General features: G+C 38.7%; 1 protein-coding gene across 2 annotated transcripts; it reads right to left on the reverse strand.

Annotated features, from left to right (window-relative positions):
* Positions 1-53: 53 nt before the first annotated feature.
* LOC133865654 (translocon at the outer membrane of chloroplasts 64) lies at positions 54-23,784 on the reverse strand. Of its 2 annotated transcripts, XM_062302076.1 has the most exons (13): positions 23,438-23,784; positions 22,348-22,500; positions 21,907-22,031; positions 14,117-14,242; positions 12,971-13,153; positions 12,380-12,524; positions 4,948-5,116; positions 3,984-4,118; positions 3,550-3,750; positions 2,856-2,983; positions 2,722-2,773; positions 1,721-1,790; positions 54-564 (listed from the first exon to the last, which is right to left on the reverse strand). In XM_062302076.1, exons 1-13 carry the CDS (start codon positions 23,638-23,640, stop codon positions 482-484), a joined length of 1,773 nt encoding a protein of 590 aa, XP_062158060.1. In that variant the 5' UTR covers positions 23,641-23,784; the 3' UTR covers positions 54-481. The 2 variants fall into 2 exon arrangements, with proteins under 2 accessions (XP_062158060.1, XP_062158061.1); XM_062302077.1 differs by lacking the exon at positions 23,438-23,784 and having other exon boundaries at positions 14,117-14,252; positions 22,348-22,488.
* Positions 23,785-23,987: the final 203 nt, after the last annotated feature.

A 23,987-nucleotide genomic window follows, 5' to 3' on the forward strand; every position in this document is an offset into this window, starting at 1 on the left:
TAAATTAGCAAGACTAACTTGAATTTAAATGCTTGTCTGTAAGACATTAAACGAGAGAAAATGGAAGAAATTTTACTTCTTGTTGCTGGGTTTTCTGGACTACCACATTACTGTCCATACAATTTTACAACTAATCGGCAGAGTACACTGAGAGCAAATTATAAATCCATAAGAAGTTATTTGCAAGCTATACTCAACCATAACCATTAAAAGCTCACCTCAAAAATATAAGTATAACCTGAATGCAAAAATTCTAGAAGAAACAAAATTTAACTATACTTGCACAACATATTAAATTACACAACAAAATACTTTTCAGACCTCTAAAAAATTGGGAAGGTTTCTTTTCTTTTTTCTTCTTGGTAAAGAAGACACAAAAAAGAGCATCATCCATGAGATTGATGAGCCGAAAGCACCCCGAGGGTTTGCACGATGAGAACCAATTCTTGAGGCGCCCAGAGTTTGCTTAAATTTGAATAACCTACTGAAATAACTTCCTTAACCTTTCAACAGATTGTGATGCTCTTTTATTGGTTGGCTCAAGGACAAGCGCATATCTAAAATCTGCAGGTTATAAATGCCATCAACAAAACGAATGAAGAAAAGAAACCAAGAAAAAACTAGAGATGTACCATAGAAAAAACCCCAGGTTAATACCCTTTGGCTCATTGTTTTTCACCCTAGTTCTTATCTATTCAATAAAATGAGGCCTCATTGCAAATAGCATGAAGAAGCACATTTGTTTCTCTAACTGTAATTTTGAATAATCACCATTCAATTTTTTATAAGGTACCTGAAGGAGAAATATAGAGAAATGAGTAAAAATCTCCATATGGTTTTTATCAACCAAGAGAAAGCACATAATAAGGCCCTGGAGAGGTAATGTGGTAGACTCTGAAAGAGAAAATTATCCATTTAAAGTGTATTAAAGTGATAAAGGGTATGCAAAATAGATCTGTAACCAGAGTGAGAATTCGTGTAGGTACCATAAGCGAATTTCCCATCACAACAGGTTTACATTAAGAATCAGAATTAAATCCATCTCTCTTTGTATTGGTTATGGAGGAACTTACTAGATCAATTCAAGATGTGCTCCCTTGGTGTATGCTTTTGGTGAATGATATTTTGTTGATGAGACTGGGGGAGTTAATTCCAAGTTTGAAGTTTGGAGGAATAGTTTAGAATCTGGAGTTTTTAGGTCAAGTAAAAAATAGAAATAGAGACGGGGACAGTAAAACTTGATTGTCTAGAGACACCAAAGAGTGATTACTTTTGGTATTTTGGATCAATAAATCACAAAGACGAAGATATTGAGGAGGATGTTGCTCGTAGCAAGAGTAGGGTGGATGAAACAAAGAAGTGTTCTGAGAGTACTGTGTGATTGTAAAACACCTACTAAGTTAAAGAGAAAATTCTGTAAGACTGCTATAAGACCAAAAATGCTCAATGATACAAGACGTTGGACTGTTAAGAAGTAACACGTTCATTAAATAAGCATAACCAAAATGGGGATGTTAAGATGGATGAACACGAATACTATAAAGTCCGTTAAAAGCTAAAGGTGGCCCAATTATGGAAAAAAGATAAAGGACAATTGCTTTATAAGGTTTTATCATGTAGTGGGTATCAATCAATGCTCTGGTGAGAGTTCCAATTGAACTTACGAAAAAAAAAAAATTCCAATTGAGGAAGTAAAACAAGGTATAGGGATGTAATTTACCTTCAATTGCTTCCTTATAATAGCCAAGCATCTCCCTTGCTGTGGCTCTACGTAAATAGGCCTTTACATTCTGAAGAAAAGACAGAAAATAGATGTCGTAATATACCAAAATGATTTTTGATAAAAAGATAATAAAAATAAAAAAACACTCAGAAAATGGTAAATCTCAAGTAGATTCAAGCATATCATGTATTCTAAAATGACCGACTCTACATTCAAGGGTTCTTCATGTTTTGAGTTCAAAAAGTTTTTGATGTGATAGAAAAGCCAAGAAGTGTTTTCAACGGGGTCCACATTTGAGAAGTATTGTTTGTGGGGTTGTCAAAAGAAAATTGTTTGGTAAACTTCTTGGGAAGTGTTTTAATGTTTTCAAAAGCAAAAAAAAAAATATGAGAAGCGTTTCAAAAACATTAAAACAAAAACAAAAAATCAGAGTGTTCTGAACAGAGGGAAAAAAAAAAAAAAAAAAACTCACGGGCGGCCACATGGGCAACCTTTTCTGGTTCGGGCGACCATGTGGACATCCCTAACCTGTTGCTGCCACCCCTAACATGCGCGGCCACTCCTGACTTGTTAGGATGGCCACACGGCCACGCCTATCTAGTTGGGATGGCCGCATGACCATGCCTATTTGGTGGCCACTTCCCTGTGGGGGTGGCCATGCGGCCATGTCTCTAATTCTGTATGTAATAAGTCAGCCTCTACACATGAAAAAGTAAACGCATGTTTTCTCAAAATATTCTCATAAGGTAGAAAAGTGTTTTTGGAATGATTAACAAACATAGCCAGGAGTTATTATCAAGTGATATCATTTTTAATGATAAATCAGTCAATGACACAAATACCTACAACATTAGCACTAAACTACAAATGCCACACCACATTAGGTATAAACCATTGTTGGATAGCTGGCAGCGGCATGTTCACTGGTTACTTGTTAAAAAAGAAAATACAGCACAAAATAATCGAACAAAAAGAGTTTTTGCAGAGAAAGAAGTCACCTTTTTATCAAGATTGATAGCTTGAGTACAATCTGCCTCGGCTTGGAGGTAACTGTATGGGCAAAAAGAAACTGGTCAAGCACATTTAATAAGACATTGGTTGAGGAGTTCAACTCCCAAGAATATAGTATTACCTCCCCAGTTCCAGATATGCTAAAGCCCTGTTACTATAATACGTTGCAGTAGTACCACTAAGTTTGATAGCTTCTGTATAAAACCCAATAGCCTTCTGCCACTGTTTATCTTTGAATGCTTGGTTGCCCTAAGTCATAGAACCCAATAACACATTCAATTTAGAAGAAGTAAATGCACAAATTAGATTAAGAGAGAGAGAAAGAGAGGAAGGGAGGGAGGGAGGGAGTCATAGAACCCAATAACACATTCAATTTAGAAGAAGTAAATGCACAAATTAGATTGAGAGAGAGAGAGAGAGAGAGAGAGAGAGAGGGAGGGAGGGAGGGAGAGAGAGTATTAAGAAAAGAATTAGGACACAAAACCCCTACGATGGAAGATGATTCAAGGGTTTGAGAGCCAGGTCATTTATACACTAACTAGAATATCTAATTCTGGTTCGGCAGACGCATTATGAAAGTGCCTTTACTTATCAAAAAAAAAAAAAAAAGAATATCTAATTCTGGTCAAATTGGACAAATATATTAAGATTAATTCCAAAGAGCTGGAGCGCTTCTATATATTTGGTTAAGTTTTTTTTTTTTGATAAGTATATATTTGGTTAAGTTAAAAAGTAATCATCATTATGTTGGAGAGATTAACAAGAAAACGTCATAGATAGGGTCAACTGGCATAAAAGTTAATATCATTATTTGCCTTTTCTTTAGCAATCTCAGCAGACTGCTCCTTGCTGACAACATTTCTTGAAACTTTGGGTTTGGCAGCAATATCAGCCTGCTCCTGGAGAGTCGTATACATGGTCTGCACTGTATCTAGTAAAAAGCGATCACCACCATGCCTGGCTATGAAGGACACTGAAAGGGGACACTTGTTGTGAAATCCTAGAGGTATTGTGACCTGAAAAGAGACATCAAGAGGACACGCATGATATTTAAGCAGTACAAACAGCATATAGGAGAAACCTTACAAACAGCAAGCAATTAATTTTCAATATTAAAGATTCAAGATATCGGAAAATTGTATTAAACCTTGTGTGTGTGTGTGTGTGTGTGTGTGTGTGTGTGTGTGAGAGAGAGAGAGAGAGAGAGAGAGAGAGAGAGAGAGAGAGAGAGAGAGAGAGAGAGAGTCACCTGACAGCAACCTGATATGCTAGCAATACTTAACAAACTACATGCACGGCTCTGGTACTCCTCTGATAGGATCTCCTTCCCACCAAGTTTTGGAGGAGGATCAGCAATTGTAGGGATCACCAGAATTCCATCATCCTAAAGAAAACATCAAATGTAAACACAAGTAGAGTTAAAAAGTGATCCTGGGAAAAAAAAATTACAAGAAAGGTACCAACAAAATATTATGCCAATTAATTACAGAAAGATAAGTTAACATGGGCCTATACAACCTAGCACTGAAACTTGCACAATAGGCTCCCATATTTTTTTTTAGCAAATGCAGCAAATCTACCTGTTAAAAAATAAAATAAAATAAAATTCTTTGGTACATATTACAAAGATAATAGATGCAACTTATAAAATACCATCCCTCTACCAAAAAAAAATTAAAGAGCAGATTTAATGCACTTGAGGAACTGGGACAATAAAAAATACAGTATTGCAATTGGATGAAAATGGAAGCAAGCACAGTGTTAGAGTCATGGCAGTTTACATGATATTACAGGAAAGATCATAACCATAATAATGACACCATTAATAAGGAGCAAAAGGGGTGACAACCAAGTGTGACATGTAAGCTAAAGCGTGCATGGTGGCCAGGACTACTGCAACATGCTCTCTGCGAGGGGTAGCGAGTACAGCAGATAGTAGGCTGAAAACAGGTAACTCTATTACATGACAAATACATCATCTCCTACATGGTGTGATCCATAAATCATTTATGCAGATGCCCATTTCTTTACTTTTATGTCCTTCATCTTCTTATTTTTAATTTTCATTTCTTCTCCTTCAACAACATGTGAAATATAAGGGTTGACACCTAGCAAGTTCATTTCTTCGTTACACATTTTAAATTCTATGTGACATGTACAACTTGAATCCAAGACCAAAACAAACATAAGTTACACTTACATATAATCATTACCTTTAAAAGAGAGGAGATAGCCGTACGCATTTCATCCCTGATTGCTTTGTAGTTTTCAATATCTGTATCTGCTGTGTCCAGTGTTTCGTATATTTGTGCAGAGATAGCAGGATCTAAAATAGGCTTTACCAAACTAATCCATTCCCCATGATTACGTTTGAACTCATGTCTGCATTAAAAAGGGTCATCATGAACCTCAATTAACACATTGTCCAGGGAAAAGTACCAACATAAAGAAAATGAATAGATTCAATCACCCATACCATCTTATAATACACAGAGAAGCACGCATGATCAGAGTGAAAAGATGCCAACAAAGACCGATATCCTATACTGGATTAAATAACATGACCAGAATATTTGATTGGCGAATTTTATTGACAAATTTTTCTCTTCTCCACGAAGAACAAGTGGATCAGAGGACAGACCAGAGTGGCCATAATAGCTGCATCTTTCTCATTAGTCACATCAAACTTAGTTGCCAACAAGGGCGAAAAAGACACAACAAACAATTGGCATTAGCAAGTACCTCATATTCAACTTCCATATTTGACAGTTGATGGAGGACACTGCCAGCTATCTTTGAAGACCTACAAAGGCACGCAAAAGGGCTAGTTGAAAAGCCCACTCATGATTTGCCATACATGCCAATGCCACTAGAGATCTTGAATAGGCTTGTTTAGTGGATTAAGACTCTTATTTTCAGTGTCGTATCACTGGTATACTTGATCTCAATTTTCTTTAATTTTGTCAGTTCAGGATTTTGCTGAAATTTCAGAATTGATGGACATGGACTGTAATAATGGTGCCACATGTCATACTATGGATCATCTCATGTTATTAGGCATTTTTTCCAAGTACTGATTCATGTTTTTTAGAAGTAATGATTCATGCTGCTCCCTCCCTCCCTCCCTCATGTTATTGGGTATTTTTTCCAAGTACTGAGTTCATGTTTTTTTAGAAGTAATGATTCATGTTGCTCCCTCCCTCCCTCCCTCCCTCCCTCCCTCATGTTATTGGGCATTTTTTCCAAGTACTGATTCATGTTTTTTAGAAGTAATGATTCATGCTATCTCTAAGTAATGGTTGGTGTTATTGGGGTTTTATTTGTGGTTTTGAGCAGTTTTTATTACAGGATTCATGGTAAAGGTCTATCAATTCCAAGTCCTCTACTGTTAGGGGATCTAATCTTACAAATATGGATGTAACTCTTCTAATTTAGTGGAGCGTGTTTTATGAGAATTTCCAGTTATTGAGCTCTTTTTCAAAGTAATGGTTCGTGTTATTCGGTTTCTATTTGTGGTTTTGAGTAGTTTTTATTACAGGATTCATAGTAAAGGTCTATCAAGTCCAAGTCCTCTTTTTTGATAAGTACAAATACGGATGCAATTCTTCTAATTTAGTGGAGAACACTTTATGAGAATTTCCAGCTATTGATATCCAAATCTCGGAGTGCCTTCATTAAGGGTAGGCAGATCTTAGATCCGATCCTTATTGTCAATGAATGCCTTGATAGTAAATTAAGATCTGGGGAGCCAGGCATCATATGCGAAATGGGTCTAAAAAAAGCATACGATCATGTAAATTGGGATTTTCTTCTGTATATGCTGAGGAGGTGTGGCTTTAGGGGAAAGTGGTGCTCGTGGATAGCTCATTGTATTTCTTCTGTGCGGTTTTCGATGCTAATCAATGGCTCTCCTAATGATTTTTTCAGTAGTTCCCGTGGGTTGAGACAAAGGGATCCCCTGTCACCTCTGTTGTTTGTTTTTGTGATGGAGGCTTTGAGCCGTATGATTTTTACAGCGGTTAGTGGCGGTTTGTTGGAAAGCTTCAAAGTTGGTAATGCTAATTATTCTCTTCTTCTGTTTGCCGACGATACTCTGATTTTCTGTAGTACTCGCGCTCCTCAGCTGCGTTATTTGCGAAGTCTCTTTCTTCTGTTTGAAGCTGCTTCGGGCTATTTGAAGCTACTTCGGGTTTAAAGGTTAATTTGGCTAAGTCAAATATAATTCCTATGGGGAATGTAGATCAAGTGGAAAGGTTAGCCGGAATCCTAAGGTGTGGGGTCCCAACCCTGCCGGTGAAGTATCTTCGTCTTCCATTGGGGACATCCTATAAGTTACTCATATTTGGGACGGTGTATTCAAGAAGATAGAGTATCGATTAGCCAGTTGGAAAAGGTTATACCTCTCCAAGGGTGGTAGGGTCACCCTTATTAAGAGCACCCTCGCCAATTTACCTACGTATTACTTGTCTTTATTCCCTCTCCTAGGGAGTGTTGCTACTCGCATTGAGAAGCTACAACGGAATTTTCTGTGGAGTGAGTTTGGTGAAGAATTCAAATATCACTTGATGAGTTGATCTAAGGTTTGTACCCCAATTTCAGAGGGAGGGCTGGGTATCAAGAACTTGATGATGTTCAACTGCGCTCTGTTAGGTAAATGGTTGTGGCGGTTTAGGAGTGAGAGAGATGCTTAGTGGAGAGTTGCGGTAGACTCCAAGTTCTTTGCTTCCTTCGTCCAAGTGTTGCACTCAGCTATTGAAAGTAGAGGTCGTGCAGATAAGCTTTGGTGGGTCTCTTCCAAGAGAAGCCTATTTAAGGTCAAGTCCTTCTTTAGCTCCCTGGCTTACTCGGAAGGTAGTCGCTTCCCTTGGAAGAGTATGTGGCAGACTCAGGCTCTTTCGAGGGCGGCTTTTTTTGCATGGTCGGCAGCCCTTGGCAATATCCTTACAGTGGATAATCTCAGGAAAAGGCATGCCTAAAAGAGTCATCGACTTGTTTGCCTGTTGGTGGAATTCTAGAAGGCCGAGGAGTGTCGCAATTTGGAAGATGGTGCAAATATGCATTTTTTGGTGTGTGGAAAGAAAGAAATATTAGGTGTTTCGAGGACATTGAGAATTCCATGGAGGATATTTTAGCTTTGTTCTTTCATTCTCTATCTTTGGACTGTGGCTTTTCTATCCCCTCTGTCGCTTAATTTTGTCGATTTTCTTGGTCGTTTTTCTCTTCCTAGTTAGGTGTTTCCTTTTATATACTTCCGGTGTTTCAATAAGACTCGATTTACTTATCAAAAAAAAAAAATTCCAGTTATTGAGCTCTTTTTCAAAGTAATGGTTCGTGCTATTGGGTTTCTATTTGTGGTTTTGAGTAGTTTTTATTGCAGGATTCATAGTAAAGGTCTATCAAGTCCAAGTCCTTCACTATTAGGGCATCTAATCTTACAAATATGGATGTAAATCTTCTAATTTAGTGGAGAACGTTTTATGAGAATTTCCAGCTATTGAGCTCTTTTTCAAAATTATTTGATGCAATCAAACCCTAGGTGTGATGGTTATGGGAAAGTAGGATTGACAACTCTTCTTCTTCTCCGCCTCCTATTGATTTTCTGCAACTTATCCAACCATTCAAACCTTGCAATTAGACATTGATTACTGACTCTTAAAGCCCTAAAAACCCCAGGATAAAAAATCGAATTCAACAAGCATTCAAATCCACTCAAGAGGCCAAGTTACAGTTCTCAAGTTACTGTACATAGCATACTAAACAATGCTGATTTTTTCTTTCTCGAATATCCTCAGCCCCCAAGTGTATAAGCCCTTTCATGACAGCATACATAACAAACATACTTTTTTTTGATAAGTAAGAGAGGTTTTATTAAAAAACGCAAAGCGCAATCAAGTACACAGGGAGTATACAAGAAAGGCAATTAAGAAGAAGAAGAAAACAATACAAGGAAATCGTTACAGCTAATCACTAGAGGTGCGAGATACGCAGCCGTCCAAGAGTACAAAGAATGAAGAAAAAAGGAAATGAGCTCATCTATGGTTCTTTCTTTGTCCTCAAACTGTCTATCGTTGCGTTCCCTCCACAAGCACCACATAAGGCAACAATAAACCATTTTCCACACGACCGCACTCCGAGAGCGACCACCCGTCCACCAGCAGGCGAATAAGTCTATCACCCGAAGAGGCATCACCCAAGACAGACTGAAGCGACTAAGGATGGCATACCAAAGAGCGCGTGCAACATCGTAAAACCCAAACCCTTGCTGTTCATTAACCCTACAATTTTTTTATTTTTTTTTGGTAAGTCATAAACTAATCGCATTGAAAAGGCGCCACTAAGTGTAAACCATATCACTGCTACCACCTCAGCATCCACAGAAACCCGTCCAGGTTCATGTGAAGACTCCTCTCTAGTGCAGACTCCTAACTAATAGATAGGTTCTTTAGATAGGATTCTGTATATTTAAAATAGAGAGTTTGAATTCTGTTCAAACTCTAGATAAGCTAGATAAGGTTTATGTTTGTAATTCAAACGTTAGATAGGTTTACTTAACTGATCAAAAGATCATGTAACTATTTTCTCTTTACATACATTACTACACATCAATACAAATCATTGAAGTTCAAAATCTATTACTAAGTACAAATGAAATATAGAAAAGGAAAACCACCTAAGTAGAAAGAGCAAAACAAACAAGGAAGTCACTATAACTTTTTATAAATATATATATATATATATATATATATATATATATATATATATATAAGCGAACACCATTAAAAGCGCAACCCAGATACACAAGGAGGAAATCACTATAACTAATCGACAAAGGAGACACATACGCCTCCGTCAATAGATACAATGTTTTGAAAGAAAGGGATAAAATTTCCCCCAGCATACTCTCTCTGTCCTCAAAGTTTCTATCATTCTTTTCCCTCCACAAATACCAAAAGAGGCATGTAGGCACCATTTTCCACAACGTAGCACACATTGGCCTGCCAAAAGACCACCAACAATTATATAAATCACCAACACGTCTAGGTATAACCCAAGACATCCCAAAACAACTAAAAAAAGCACTCAAAATGGCAGAAGCCAAAACGCAACGAGAGGCGGTCTACAAACTTCCCATTCCTCCTCCACATGCAACATTTGTCCATGACGATGACATTCCGCCTCATGAGATTATTCAAGATGAGGATCTTGCCTAGAGCCACCGACCATGCAAAAAAGACCATCATCGAAGAAGCCTAAGTCTACCACACACTCTTCCAGGAGAAGCGGCTACCTTCAGCAGGAGCTAGAGAGCTATAGAAGGATTTGACCTTGAACAATCCTCGAATGGATGGAGCCCATCACAACTATTCTTCACATCCTCTCTCACTCAAACTGAATGCAACACCTAGAGAAAAGAAGCAAAGACATCTACCTCCCAATCATGTGGCGCTCTAGCAAAGCAATCTTCTTAACCCTACAACTGTTATTGCCCAGATATCCTGCAAGTAGTGTCCCAAAACTCCAGCAGCTTTAATTTTGGTTTCAACCAGCATAAAAACCATCAAGACTATCAAGCCAACATCACTTACCACACGAGTTGGCTCCAGTGACAAGTCACTTAGCCTTGGTGCCTCATGAAGCATTAAGTCTAAGATTCGACCCCCCTTAAGTGAAAATAATTTCTTGCGGCCATGGCCAAGGGCAAAAGCCCAAGCTTTACCTGACCCGTGTGGAGGGGGCACTTTTCACGGTGTCCCAGGGATCTAGTCGGGGCGAAACCCTGGATACCCTGGCTATCAAAAAAAAAATGTCCAAAGGTAATGAGTAATGAATAAGAAAGACTTGAGTTCCACCACCGTCCTCAAAACATCAATCATTTCTTCACCGCTAAAGACACCGCAAAAGGCATGATGGCACCATCTTCCACACCGCTTAGCTCTAACGTCTGCCAAACAACCCTCTCCAACAAGCAAACAAATCCACTACTTGTCTAGGCATAACCCAAGACAATCCAACTCAACTGAAAATAGCACTCCATAAGGCACTAGCAATCTCACAATAAAGAAGATGATTCACATAGTCCATACTACTTACACATACAACACCAATCGATCACAATGACATGCCACTTCCTTAGATTATCCATGGTGAAGATCTTCCCTAGGACGGCCGACCAAGTAAAGAAGGCCACTCGCAAGGGTACCTTGCTCAGCCAAATACTCTTCCAAGGGAAGTGAGTGCCATCACGAGGATCAATGACGTTGTAGAAAGATCTACTAAATGCTTCCTACAAGCTTATTGTAATATTTACTAAGCACTTACTATATCTCTCTTTTAAGATCCATTCTATGTCTGGAGGTGGGGTCTTACCATTGTCAATTGGTGTCGTCTTTGCAAAAAGAGCGAGGAAACCATCAACCACCTCCTCATCCAATGGGAGTTTACTAGCAAGATATGGCACTTGGTTCTCATCTTATTTGGAGTCTGGTGGATCATGCCTAGCAATATCCTAGAGCTACTTCACTATTGTAAGACACAAGGTCGGGGTCAATCCAAAGAGGCCATACGGAAAGTTATCCCTACTTTACTAATGTGGAGCATTTGGAGAGAGAAATGAGTCTTTTTTAGGATTGCAAGTCTAATGTGCTACAATTTTATTTTATTTTTTTTGGTAAGAAAAGTTCATAAAAAAAAAAAAAGCGTAAGGCGCCCTTAGTACAAGGAGTAAACACAGAAACAACCAACACCAGCCCTCAGAAAAACCCAAACAAACCCACAAAGACCTAAACCCTAAAACTCTCAAACCCTCAAACCTCAAGACCCACAAAAGCACACAATCCTACGTCATGTGAGCCTTGCATGTCCAACGCCTAGAGGGTACGCTTACATCGCCATAGTTAATAGAACTTTTCAAGTTCAATAGCTCTCTCTTGCCTTTGGACTTTTGGCATGCTATCATTTTTTCCCAAAGAAATTCCTCTTCAATGGCATCCAGGATAGCCAATGACTCCTCGCCATGAACACCATCCATCGCCCAATCCAAGGGCATCCCATCCCAAAACTTGCCATCCTGCTCCCACACAACTACCTCCCCGGATGGATCAAACTCAACTGGCCACTCCTGAGATTGAGATAAACCATTGCCCTCTACAAAGGAAGGATTAAAATCCTCTTTCTTGAAATCTATTTTAGAATGGGTTGTAACGTTTGTTCCTAATTTTTCTTCCTCTAATCTTGTAGATTTTGTTAACTTTTTAGATTTTCAACCCCATAAGGGTGGTGGCTTCTATCGTATACTTTCTATGTACGCGAGCTTTGCTTCTCTTAATGAAAATTATTATTCATCAAAACAATCGTGCATGCATCCACAGCCACACTGAACAACAGCACCCCCCACCCCCCCCCCCCCCCCCCCCCCCCCCCTTCGGCACCTTCTCTCAAAGAGGGAAAAGATGAAAAACAAAGGGGCAAGAGAAAGAACAAAGAAAAGAGTTGCACGAAGATGCCATCACAAACAGCAATGTACAAAAAGTGATCTGTGACACTAAAAGAAATAATTAACTTTTCACTTTTCATACTCGGAAAAATTGCCTTAAGTCTTTCTCATCTTTGCTTTAAGGTGATAAAACAATAAAGAAGCAAGCTCACCTTTGAAGAGACTGCATAACATTCGCAAGCAATCTTGTTGAGAAAGTTTTCAGTTCACCATTTGATTTCTTGCTATGAAAATCTTTCAAGGTTGGAGCTTTCGACCTGAGATAGTCCTCGACATTTTCATGCTTCAATACTTGTTCTGGGGAAGTTTATGATGCAATTTAGAGAAAATCCATAACATAAAGTAAAATAATAAAATATTTTGAGAAAAATGATATTTGTAAGCTAGTATTTGTTAGAATGTTAATTAAATTATTAAATTCACATTTAGGATAACTGGTTACTTAACAAGGTATCAGAGGAAAGATTCAAAGTTTGAATCTTGACTCCACATTATACCTTTCATTTAAGTTACGTATTGGACTCCACTTAATAAGGGAAAGTCCGACCATACTCATGAGGGAAAACATTATAATATTAATTAGACGATTAAATTCAGATTTTCCTATCAACATAAGCTTTTGAGATTAGTGGTGATTTAACATTATTAGCAACGAGAATAATAACGTAGCAGCAACAACAATAAGAATAAAAAATAACAGAAATATAACTTTTTGCTTAGGGGCACACAGAAAATTGGCATACTTCCAAAAAGCTTCTCGGTGGATTTGATGACCACTTGCACAACTTTGTCAACAGGAATCTTTAAGAGTTGAAAGCAATCATCAGCAATTATAATTTGTCTAGGACTGCGTTGAATGGCATATGGAAGTTGCAGCAGGACATGGCCAACACGACGTAGAATATTAGGATCCTTTGCGAACCATCCTGCCAAAGTGATTGCATAGGTTAATTACACTAAGTTATATGAGCGCCCCAGACAGCATATTGATGGCTTTCTAACTATAGAAATCAATTTTCTAACCAATGACCAATCCAAAAGAGAAAATAAAAATAAAAAATAAAAAAGGGACAAAAAACGCAGACAGCAATTATGACATCAAGTCAAGACAAGGTCAACCAAATCACATGCAATGGCTCAGTAATCACTATCTAATATCTACATAAACTTCTACAATCTACTTTAAACTGTAATTTTAAATAGTATAACTGAAAAGGATGCAGCATCATCTGCATTTCAGTGAAGCTAGTTGCACGTGCACACAGGGAAAACGACATTCACGTGTCATGGTCCAAAGTTGACATGCAGGCCTTTAGTCTCCGCCTCCAATCAAAGGTTGGTTACGACAGAAGTAGAATTAATTGGTTCTTGGCATTTTACAAGGCTTACAACTCAGTCCCAAACAGATGCTTACACTTTGGAAACTTAACTACAGAAACACGAGTGAAAAACATAAACTTCAATCTGAAAATCCTTCTCGCTTTATCCTAATGCAGAATGACCTGAGCAAATGGAAATTACATCCTTCTACATAGAATCTTTTATTCAATGAGCAAAATTGCTGAAACCAAAGGGCAAGCCAGAAAAGAACTACACCAAATTTTATTCCAAAGCTAAAATAACATGTTCCAAACAATAAAGTTCATACATATGTTCCACTTCTCAAATAAACAACAGAAAAAAATCTGAGAATGTTAGTCAATAATGTGAACCACCTGAAATCATAAGAAAAATAAATGTAAAAGGGATACATGGGCAATTTCTTATCTCCTTAACAGAACCTCAAAAGAAACCAGGGGAGAAAAACATGAAAAATTGACTGGGCAGTTATATATCATTATAACATATATCTCCATTAAGGTAGCATAAAGAGTTGTAACCACACATACCAATTGTGTCAAGGCTTGTTGAAATAGGTATAATGCCCACGTGAGAAACAGCCCCATGAGAGGGCCGGAATCCTAAAATGCCACAAAATCCAGCAGGTATTCTCACACCACCAACCGTATCAATACCTGCCACATACTGTTAGTACGAAAGGCATAATCATAAGTTAAAACAAGAAGCTCGCTCCAGAAGTTAAACTATGATCAAGCATTACAACAGTTCCATAATCAATTTCAAACAGCTTTTCATAGATTAAAAAAATTCATAAAGAATGCCAAAGGGAGTGAAACTCTAGCACACAAGAAGTACAAAAGAGGAAAACCTAATTCTAGCCCAAAGATTAATGAGGATCAAAAAATCCTATTTCCTGATCAAGATACGTAACCTTCAAATTTTAGATCCGCAGAAATTGTTAAAGCATGGAGCAAGTCAAAGCATCTATATGTTCCACACTAAGCCTAAGCAGCTTCCCAGTAAATTGAGTAACTTAGCATCAGTAATTGTATGGTTTCAATCAAAAGTAGAGCTCTTCTTCATTAAGTTCCATCAGTGTCCACCATTATTATTTTTAATAAGTCAGTGTCCACTATTATTATTTTTAATAAGTCAGTGTCCACCATTATTAACCACTACAAAGAAATATATCTGCAGAAGCACGTACAAATTAAATTTCAAGGGCAAATACAACAAAGCTACCACTTAATATTGTCTAGTATCAAAACTAACAACCTTTTTTGGATAAAATAATTCATTTCATTGATAAGCGCAAAGGGGAGCAACCCTAGTACTCAGGATGTATACAAAGATAGAGTCCCCCTTAAATGCTAAAAGAAGAACAAAAATCCACAAATTCAGAAAAGTTAGAAGATTAAGAAATTATATGCCCCTTGTCCAACTAAAAAGCGATTTGACCACGATGTTCTTGACCTCTTCCTTCGTCATCTCACGATCTTCAAAACATCTAGCATTTCGTTCTCTCCATATGTTCCATATTAAGCACAACAGGGCTATCCTCCACACATCTAGAACTGAACAACAACCCGCCTTACCTCGCCAACAATCTAACAATTGTATCACCCTTGCAGGCATAACCCATTGGACTCCGAATAGGGTAAAGATATACTCCATAATTCTAGTGCCACTTTGCAATGGAGTATTGCCTGCTTTGTCCTTGCTAGCAAATTAAAGCAGTTGAAGACTGATTTGATCCGTTGGAACAAAGAGGTCTTTGGGAATGTAGAAGTACGAACAAAGGACTTGCTGGAAGAGATTCAAACTCTTTTTTTTGATAAGCAAAATTTTATAGAAATGAAAGCGTAAGGCGCCCCTATGTACACAGGAAGTATACACAGGAGAGCCAAAGCTAATCCGAAAAAACCCGAATAAAAACCCAACAAAAAGCCCCAAAGACAAAACCTAGAAACCAAAATAACACCCAAAAGACAACCCACAAAAGAACCCAAGCAACGCACCCAAAAAAACCAAGAAAACCCGAAAGAGCACCAGCGAACAACCCACAAGAACCCCCAAGGCATACAACCCTACGACCTAATGGCCTTGTCTTTCCTACACCTCGAAGAAGCTTTAATGTCTTCGTAATTGACGGAACTTTGTAGATTCCGAAGCTCCCTCTTACTTTCGTGTTTCTTGCGCTCTATCATCTTGCTCCAGATTTCAATGAGCCTCTGTCTCTGTTCCTCAGTCACCCCCGGATACATTTCAGAGATCCTCCCCCAAAGCTCTGCCTCCTTCTTCCAAGCCTCATTCTCCCAATTCTGGTTGCAAACAAAAGGCGGATCCTTCTCCTCTGGAGGCTCTGTAACCTTCTTCAAAGGGAGCTCCCTCTCCGGCGTCAACTTCTCAGCCGAAGAGATCTTCTCGCCCAATACAGTCGTTCCAGCGGATAACGGAGGGGCAACACCAAACTCTAGTACCCGACTAGGAGCCTCCAAACCTTCAGAAAACTTCTTCTCTTCTACTGGAACCGCAGGGGTTTGCACAGACTTCTTTTCTACTGGTGCCGCAGGGGATTGAGAGGACAAGGAGGAGGAAGGATCCAACCCAAACCCAACCAGCAAGGGGACAGCACCCGGAGGAGCGAACCCCGAATTGCTAGGAAGTGGGGCAGCAGCAAACCCAGGACCATCGGAAGAATCAGACCCAACAATAGTCACCGGAGAACTCGCCGGAATCGCAGGGGCAACCAGAGTCACCGAAGGTACCACTTCCGAAACCAGCAAAGGGAGGAAGGTGAAAGGAACATGCGGCTTAACAGGGGCCGCCTGAGCAACCAAAACACCAACACTTGAGCTACTAGGCTAAGGAGCCGAAGCCGGAGCCGGAGCCGGAAGAGAATCCAGAACCACCGGGTTTAGAAGAGGAGAGAGAGTTGGCAGCAGAGGAGAGCGCGAGGAAAGAAAAGGTCAAAAATGATTTGGTAACAAGAAATCAGTTGGAGGCAGAAATCTAGGGCTACTTAGCTTAAAGAAGGGGATCACAACACGGGGTTCTTTCATCGTCTTGCTAAAGTAGAATATGATTTATTTTTTAAAAAAGTATAATATTATTCAACTTTTTATTCAAACCAAACACACCATTTGCGTTCCCCTGTTTAGATTCTTCATAAGTGGATTGGCTGGAGAGACTGTTTCAACCTTAGGAGGTTTTTCAAGCCTTGCTGAGTATGGAGGTAGACAAAGCACCAAGTACGGATGGCTTCACTATTGCTTTTTTTATTTTTTTTGGTTCCAGTTGGTCTATTATGAAGGCCAATCTCATGAATTTTTTTCATAATTTTCTTGAGCCTGAGAGGTTTGTGAAGAATCTTAACGCTACTTTCTTTACTCCTATTCCGAAGAAGCTTGGTGAATTGGAGATAAGGGACTTCAGACCTATCAGCTTGATAGGGAGCGTCTACAAGATCCTAGCGAAAGTTCTTGCGAGTAGATTGCAGCCAGTAGTGGGAGCTCTTATTTCTAATAGCCATAATGCTTTCATTGGGGGCCGTCAGATTCTAGACTTAGTTCTTATAGCCAATGAATGTCTGGATAGCAGATTGAGATTAGAAATTCTTGGGGTTTTATGCAAACTTGATCTAGAAAAGGCTTTTGACCATGTTAATTGGGACTTCCTTTACTATATTTTGAGGCGTATGGGTTTTGGCTCTAAATGGAGGAAGTGCATTTCTGCATGTATCTCCACGGCTCACTTCTCGATCTTGATCAACAGCAGCCTGCATGGCTTCTCCAATAGCTCTCAAGGACTTCGCCAAGGGGACCCTCTCTCCTCTTCTCTTTGTCTTAGTCATGGATGCCTACAATAGGATGCTTTCTAGAATGATGGATGGGGGCTTTCTTTCTGGTTTCCAAGTAGACAATCTCAACAATTCCCCCTTGAAAACTTCACATATGTTGTTCGCAGATGATACTCTTATTATGTGTGATGCTAACGTGGATCAAATCCATAATTTGGACCACATTCTCTTGTGTTTCAAGACCATTTCGGGTTTAAAGGTTAACCTTCAAAAAACCGAGTTCGCAGTGGGGCAGGTCCCACACATTGAGGAGCTAGCTAATATTCTCTATTGTAATATCTCTTCTTCCGTTGCGTTACTTGGGTCTTCCTTTAGGTGATCCCTCCAAATATAGAGCCATTTGGAATGGGGTGGTTGAGAAAATGGAAAAAAAAAAAAAAAGCTGGCGAGCTGGAAGAAGATTTACTTGTCTAAGGGGACGTCTTACTCTCATCAAGAGTACGCTTTCTAGTATTCCCACTTATTTTTTATCTCTCCTCCCTTTACTAGCTGGCATAGCCAGTAGACTTGTGCGTTCTAAGGGGGACTTTTTGTGGGACAACCTAGGTGGGGACGACAGGTTACATTTGGTAAACTAGAAGACTTTGTTCCCCAATTGCGAGAGGGTTGGGTTTTAAAAATCTTATTTTGTTTAACAAAGCCCTACTCGGTAAATGGCTTTGGAGGTTTGGGAATGAACAAGATTATTTATGGAGACCGGTGATTATGTCGAAGTACGGGATCCAGAGAGGGGGATGGTGCTCAGAGGAAGCACGAGGTACTTATGGGGTGAGTCTGCAGAGGTATATTAGGGAAAATTAGGGAGCTTTTTACAATTTTGTTTCCTATAAGGTTGGGGATGGTCTGCGCATTCGCTTCTGGCATGATATTTTGTGTGGGATAATGCTCTCAAGTGTTCTTTCCCTTAATTCTTTTCCTTCGCACATAACAAAGAGGCTTTGGTGTCAGATTATATGGATCACTCCAGTCCCCACACCCTTTGGAATCTTAGCTTCATTCGAGATGCTCATGATTGGGAAATTGAATCTCTAAATTCTTTTCTTACTCTTTTATACTCCATGAATCCCCTTGCGGGAGTAATGGATAGCATGTTGTGGACTCCTTCGAGCCGCCATGGTTTTGTAGTGAAAAGTTACTATATTATGTTACATTCAGGTGAGCATAGTTCATTCCCTTGGAAAAGCATTTGGAAGGTAAAGGCCCCTCCTCCCATGGCTTTCTTCTTATGGGCAACGGCTTTGGGTAGAATCCTCACGGCAGACAATCTCAAAAGGCGGGGGTTCTAGCTGATTAATTGGTGTTACCTCTGTAAAAAGAATGAGGAAACTATTAATCATCTTGTCCTTCATTGTGAGTATGCCGATGACATCTGTCACTTAGTTCTTAACAGTTTTGGGGTCTCTTGGGTCATGCCTGGTAACATTCTTCAGCTTCTCTGTTGTTGAAAATTTCTTGGGTAGGGACATCCTAAAGAAGCTATTTGAAAAGTTATTCCCGCCCTTTTAATGTGGAGCATTTAGAGAGAAATGAATCGTCAACTCTTCGAGGATAGCAAGACCAATGTGCTTCTTCATAAATACTCATTTCTGAGATCTCTTTTGTATTAGGCTATTGTTCATGTTCCTAACTTTCCCTCAGGGAATTTGATAGATCTGATTTGTTTTCTAAATTGTAGTAGCAGTTAGAGCTTTGGTCTCTTGGTTCTCTTGTATACTCTTCGTGTACGAGGAATTTACGTTTTTTAATAAAATTAGAGAAATGCTACATGTACTTAAACTTTTACATAAGGAGCTTTACTAAGATGATGTGGAGCTTATTCATTGCGACCCGTAGCATTTTTTTTATTAATTGTTTTAATCATCTCCAATGAATAAGCTCCACATTAGTTAGTAAGGCTCCCTTCATAAAAGTTTAAGTACATGTAGCATTCCTCATAAAATTGTTATTATTCATAAATAAAAATATAAAAAGATGATCAATAGAGTCCCTACTCCTCCTACACATGCAACACCATTCCACCACTATTACTCTTCTTTTGCTCAGATTATCCAATGTCAAAATCTTACCATGAGCTGCTGTCCACAAGAAAAACTCACTCTCAAAGGGACTTCAACTTTCCAAATACCCCACCCCAAGAAGTAGATAACTCATGAAAAAACGGCCTCACCTCAAATTTCTTCCTCTTTGAAGGAATCCACCGAATACAATCCTCACTACCTTGTCTCCATTTGAGTGAATATAACACACCAAAAAATGCAAGCACCAAATCTAACGCCCAATCTTGTACAGATCTGACAAAAGACACATTCCGTTGAATAACACTATTCGAAACTGCATGTTGTCAACCCATGCCTCCTTACAGCGATCAATACTAAACTTCAGAAAAGCTTCTTTTAGTGGCTGGTCCCCCCACCAAGCATCATGCCAGAATCGAATCTTAGATCCATCACCCACTTCATATCTAATATATCTTGAGAAAACCCCCCACCTCCTCCTAATATGTTTCCACACTCCACACTCCAACACCAATAATAATAATAATATTGACTAATTTCTTTTTCAAGCTACAAGTGAACTTTTATTTGTTGCCAACCTTTTAGAAAATAGGAATAATGTCATTGTTAGCATTTGATATTTCACACTTATTTAAAGTTATATTTTTCATTGTGTGATTTCTTTTGAGTACCTTCCAAAAAAAGATCTTTTGAGGTCAAAACTTTTTACAAAGTTCTCCTCCCCAACGTTGACTACTCTTTCCCTTGGAAGAACATTTGGAGGTTCAAAGCTTCTTTGAAAGAGTAGCTTTCTTCACGTGAACAACTTCTTTTGGAAAAATTCTCACCATAGATAATCTCCACAAGCAACACAGCATGATAGATTGATATGATATGTTTAAAAAGAATGGGGAAACTCCCGATCACCTCCTTTTTCACTGTGATATTGATAGACTTGTGAATTTGGTTTTTAGGATGTTCGGAGTAGAGTGGGTTATGCCAAGATGGGTGGCTGAGCTCCTAGAGTGTTGGAAAAGAATGTTTAGTCAAAATGATCTTAATGTTGTTTAGAATGTAATCCCTTCTTGTTTAATGAGGTGCTTATGGAGAAAAAAGAACGCTTGAATTTTGAGAATTGCGAGAAGACGAGTCCGGATCAACGGTTTTGTTCCTTTAAATCTCTCTTCGAGTGAATCTCTATTAACGCCCTTTTTGACGCCTCTAACTTCAAAGATTTTTGTGCACTTTTTCCTTGTTCTTGATCTTGCGGAGGGTTTTCTCTTATATATCGCATGTGTACTGGGGTTGCGCACACCCCTTGCACTTTTTTTTTTAATAAAGTCGTTTTACATATACAAAAAATGCCTAAGTTGGCAAAACACATTTTTGACTGTTCAAACATGATAAACTATACGTTTTTTTTTTTAATTGTTTGAACAATTAAAAGTTATGACAACATAGACAAAAATTTCAGTCAATTCAACTAGCTTTTTTTTTTTTTTTTTTTTTGATAAGTAATTAAAAACTTTATAAAAAAAAGCGTAAAGAGTCCCTAAGTACAAAGGCCGTATACACAGGGAGCTCTAACAAGCTCCATACCCAACCTCACGCAACCACTCTCAAAGAACTACGCATCGTCAGGGGGAAGAAGCACCCAGACGCAAACCCAAAGCAACTAAGAAGAAGAAACACTTCAATCTCCGGCGGAAAAACCAAGACCACCTTTCCGATCTAAACCAAAACAGCCCAACACGAGAAAAATGAACCCCGAAACTGGTTGAGCTCTGATATGCCGGAACGTAGCAAAGCCCTAGCGGGACACGCCTTCACACGCCACAGCTAGGATGGAGAGAGAGAGAGAGAGAGAGAGAGAGAGAGAGAGAGAGAGAGAGAGAGAGAGAGAGAGAGAGAGAGAGAGAGAGAAGGGGGTAGATAAGAGGGAACTGAAGATCTTTAATCAATTCAACCAGCTAAATACTTGTGCCACAACTGAAAAATAGAAAATTTTAAAGGAATGACAGAAGTTTTGAGGACCTGGAGAGGACATTGAAGGAGATTAAGTCTTTATTCTTCAAAACATTTTATCTTTGGATAGCTGCTTATATTGATTTCCTTGTTCTTTTTACTTCTTCTAGCTGCATACTTTCTCTTTTCTTGTGTACTTATGGGCATTTTACGCTTTTAATGATATATGTCGATTACTTATCATAAAAAAGGTATACTGGAAACAAGTGTAGTAAGTCTAACTACACTTTTTCTTTGTAGTTCTTAGAAAGAAGTAGTATGAGACAAGACATGAAAAGGAAATGGAAATGATAATGATAAACACGGCAAAGAATGAACCCAATTACGATAAGTTATCAAACAAACAAGGTTACCCCCAAAAGCCTTTTATTAATCCTGTCAGCAATGACAATATATGAGTCAAGACAAATAAATACCAAGGGAAGGAAGGTAAGCTGTTGAACGCTAATAAGAAGCTCACCCAATGAGAAGTCAACAAGATTAGCAGCCACAGCCACAGCAGCTCCACTAGAGGATCCACCCGGTACACTTGCATGCGCTGCAGGATTGGTGGGTGTACCATAATGCTTATTTTCTCCACTGATACTGAAAAGAAGACATACCAAAAACAATTCACTTTATTTAAATCCAAACAACAGCTAGAGTGGGAGTGATTTGGAAAGGTAACTTCTTTTCTTTTTTCTTTTTTTCTTTTTGGCAGTTACCAAACACATAAAATAGTGAAAATAGAAAGAAAGCAAGAAGAAACAAAGTAGATAGGAATATCATTGTTTGCACCAAACTGTACTCCAAGCAAAATATATCTTCATCAGAAGACCATTTGGATATTTATAATAGCCAGAAGGACCAAAAGTGTGTAGTCCACCCTAAAAATGCAACAGATTGAGTACAAGGCAGATACCCATATGCTAGTTCGTCCACAACAGTTTTTCCAATGCAAGTGGCACCTCCTTCAACAAGAGTAGTAACCACGGGTGATGTCCACGAAGCTTTGTCATGTGTCTTCACCCAGTCTGGATGACCAAATCCAGTGACATGACCATCAATGTCGAATCTGGTAATTATAATAAATGATTAATTCAGTTTTAAAGCCAAAACCACAAAACCAACAAAAAAAAAAAACTGAAAACGAAGAATTTTGAGCAGGACTGAAAATAACATATATATATATATATTTTTGATAAGTATATATATATATATATATATATATATATAAACCCTTCTTTCTACTTTAATAAGATCGTCATTAACTCTTTTTTTCCTTCTTTTTTTTTGGCTTGTTGATAAAGGAAGGAGGCCCCTTTCATGCTTTTACCGCAACACTATGTTCTCTATAAAACGTTGAAATTAAGGATATTATTGCACATTCCAATAATACATAACTCCTACAAGTAATCTTTAACGCTAGATACATGGAAGTTACAAAATAGACACACTCCCATGATATTCAAAATCACAGAGAGAGAAGCAGACAATTTCAACCAAGGTAGGTGCTTTGAAACGGACCAAATGACAAAGGAAACATATGAGGGCAGGAGATTAGAAAATATGAATTATAGCCTTTCAATATCCCCCCACCCAAAAAAAAAATCAACTCAACCAAATTCAATTACCTGGCCTACTTGAGAAATCAAACAAATCGTTCATGGTTAGAAACCAAAGAACAAAAAATAAATCAAAGTTAAAATTTGCGCGTCACGTTATTTACTATAGGAGCCTACAACAACCATGAAAAGCAATCAAACAAACACTCCCACTCTTTCTGTCAGTAGTCCAAGCAACAGTAACACAAGACGAACACTTCACAATTTCTTTTCTCACTTTTTCCTCCCCTCCCAATTTTTCTCAGCAAGTCAAAAAGAGTCGGTTACTCGAGCCAACCCTTCCACACTTTAAAACCCAGAACCAGCACATCCCACAATCACATCTTCCTATTCCAATATTTTCTGCCACAAAACAACAACAATTTTTAGCGATGTAAACAGGCTTACACGTCGGAGACGGCGAACGTGAAGCCGGTGAGGGGGTGGGGAGCTTTGGGAGGAGGCGGCGGAGGAGGAGGAAGCAGCTGAAGCCTCTGGACGAAGGCGCCGAAATCCTCTCTGATGGTTTTCTTGAGCTTTCTCGTCACGAGCAGAATTCCAGCCAATCCCAACCCCAGCAGCACCCACAGATTGGCCGATTGAGAGGCCATGCGTGTTGAGATTTAGATGATATTCCCAAAACCCTAGAACTGAATTTGCGAGAGAGGACACAGAACAGGGGTTTTGGGATGAGAGAAATGGGAGAGGAGGAGAGGATAATACAGTGAGAGGCGAGAGGGGGGAAGCGTGCCGAGTTTTCTTGTGCGGTAACAAACGTTATTATACTATCAATTTTTATTTTTATTTTTCTGTTGAAACAAAAATATTAATAAATAACATAAACACAAAATAATTATAAAAATACAAAAATAATTTTTTAAACCAAAAAATAAAAAATATTCTCAAAACAAATATCATATTACTCCACCTAAAATTTTAATATTTTAATATCATATTA

The sequence above is a fragment of the Alnus glutinosa genome, chromosome 4 (assembly GCF_958979055.1).
Source record: "Alnus glutinosa chromosome 4, dhAlnGlut1.1, whole genome shotgun sequence".
NCBI lineage: Eukaryota > Viridiplantae > Streptophyta > Magnoliopsida > Fagales > Betulaceae > Alnus > Alnus glutinosa.

Coding starts and splice junctions, on each gene's coding strand:
- LOC133865654 (XM_062302076.1), bottom strand. CDS start 23,640: ATGGCCTCTCAATCGGCCAATCTGTGGGTGCTGCTGGGGTTGGGATTG. Junction 2,774..2,855: donor GCATATCTGGAACTGGGGAG/GTAATACTATAT, acceptor TTGCCCATACAG/TTACCTCCAAGCCGAGGCAG. Junction 565..1,720: donor TTATAAGGAAGCAATTGAAG/GTAAATTACATC, acceptor TATAACCTGCAG/ATTTTAGATATGCGCTTGTC.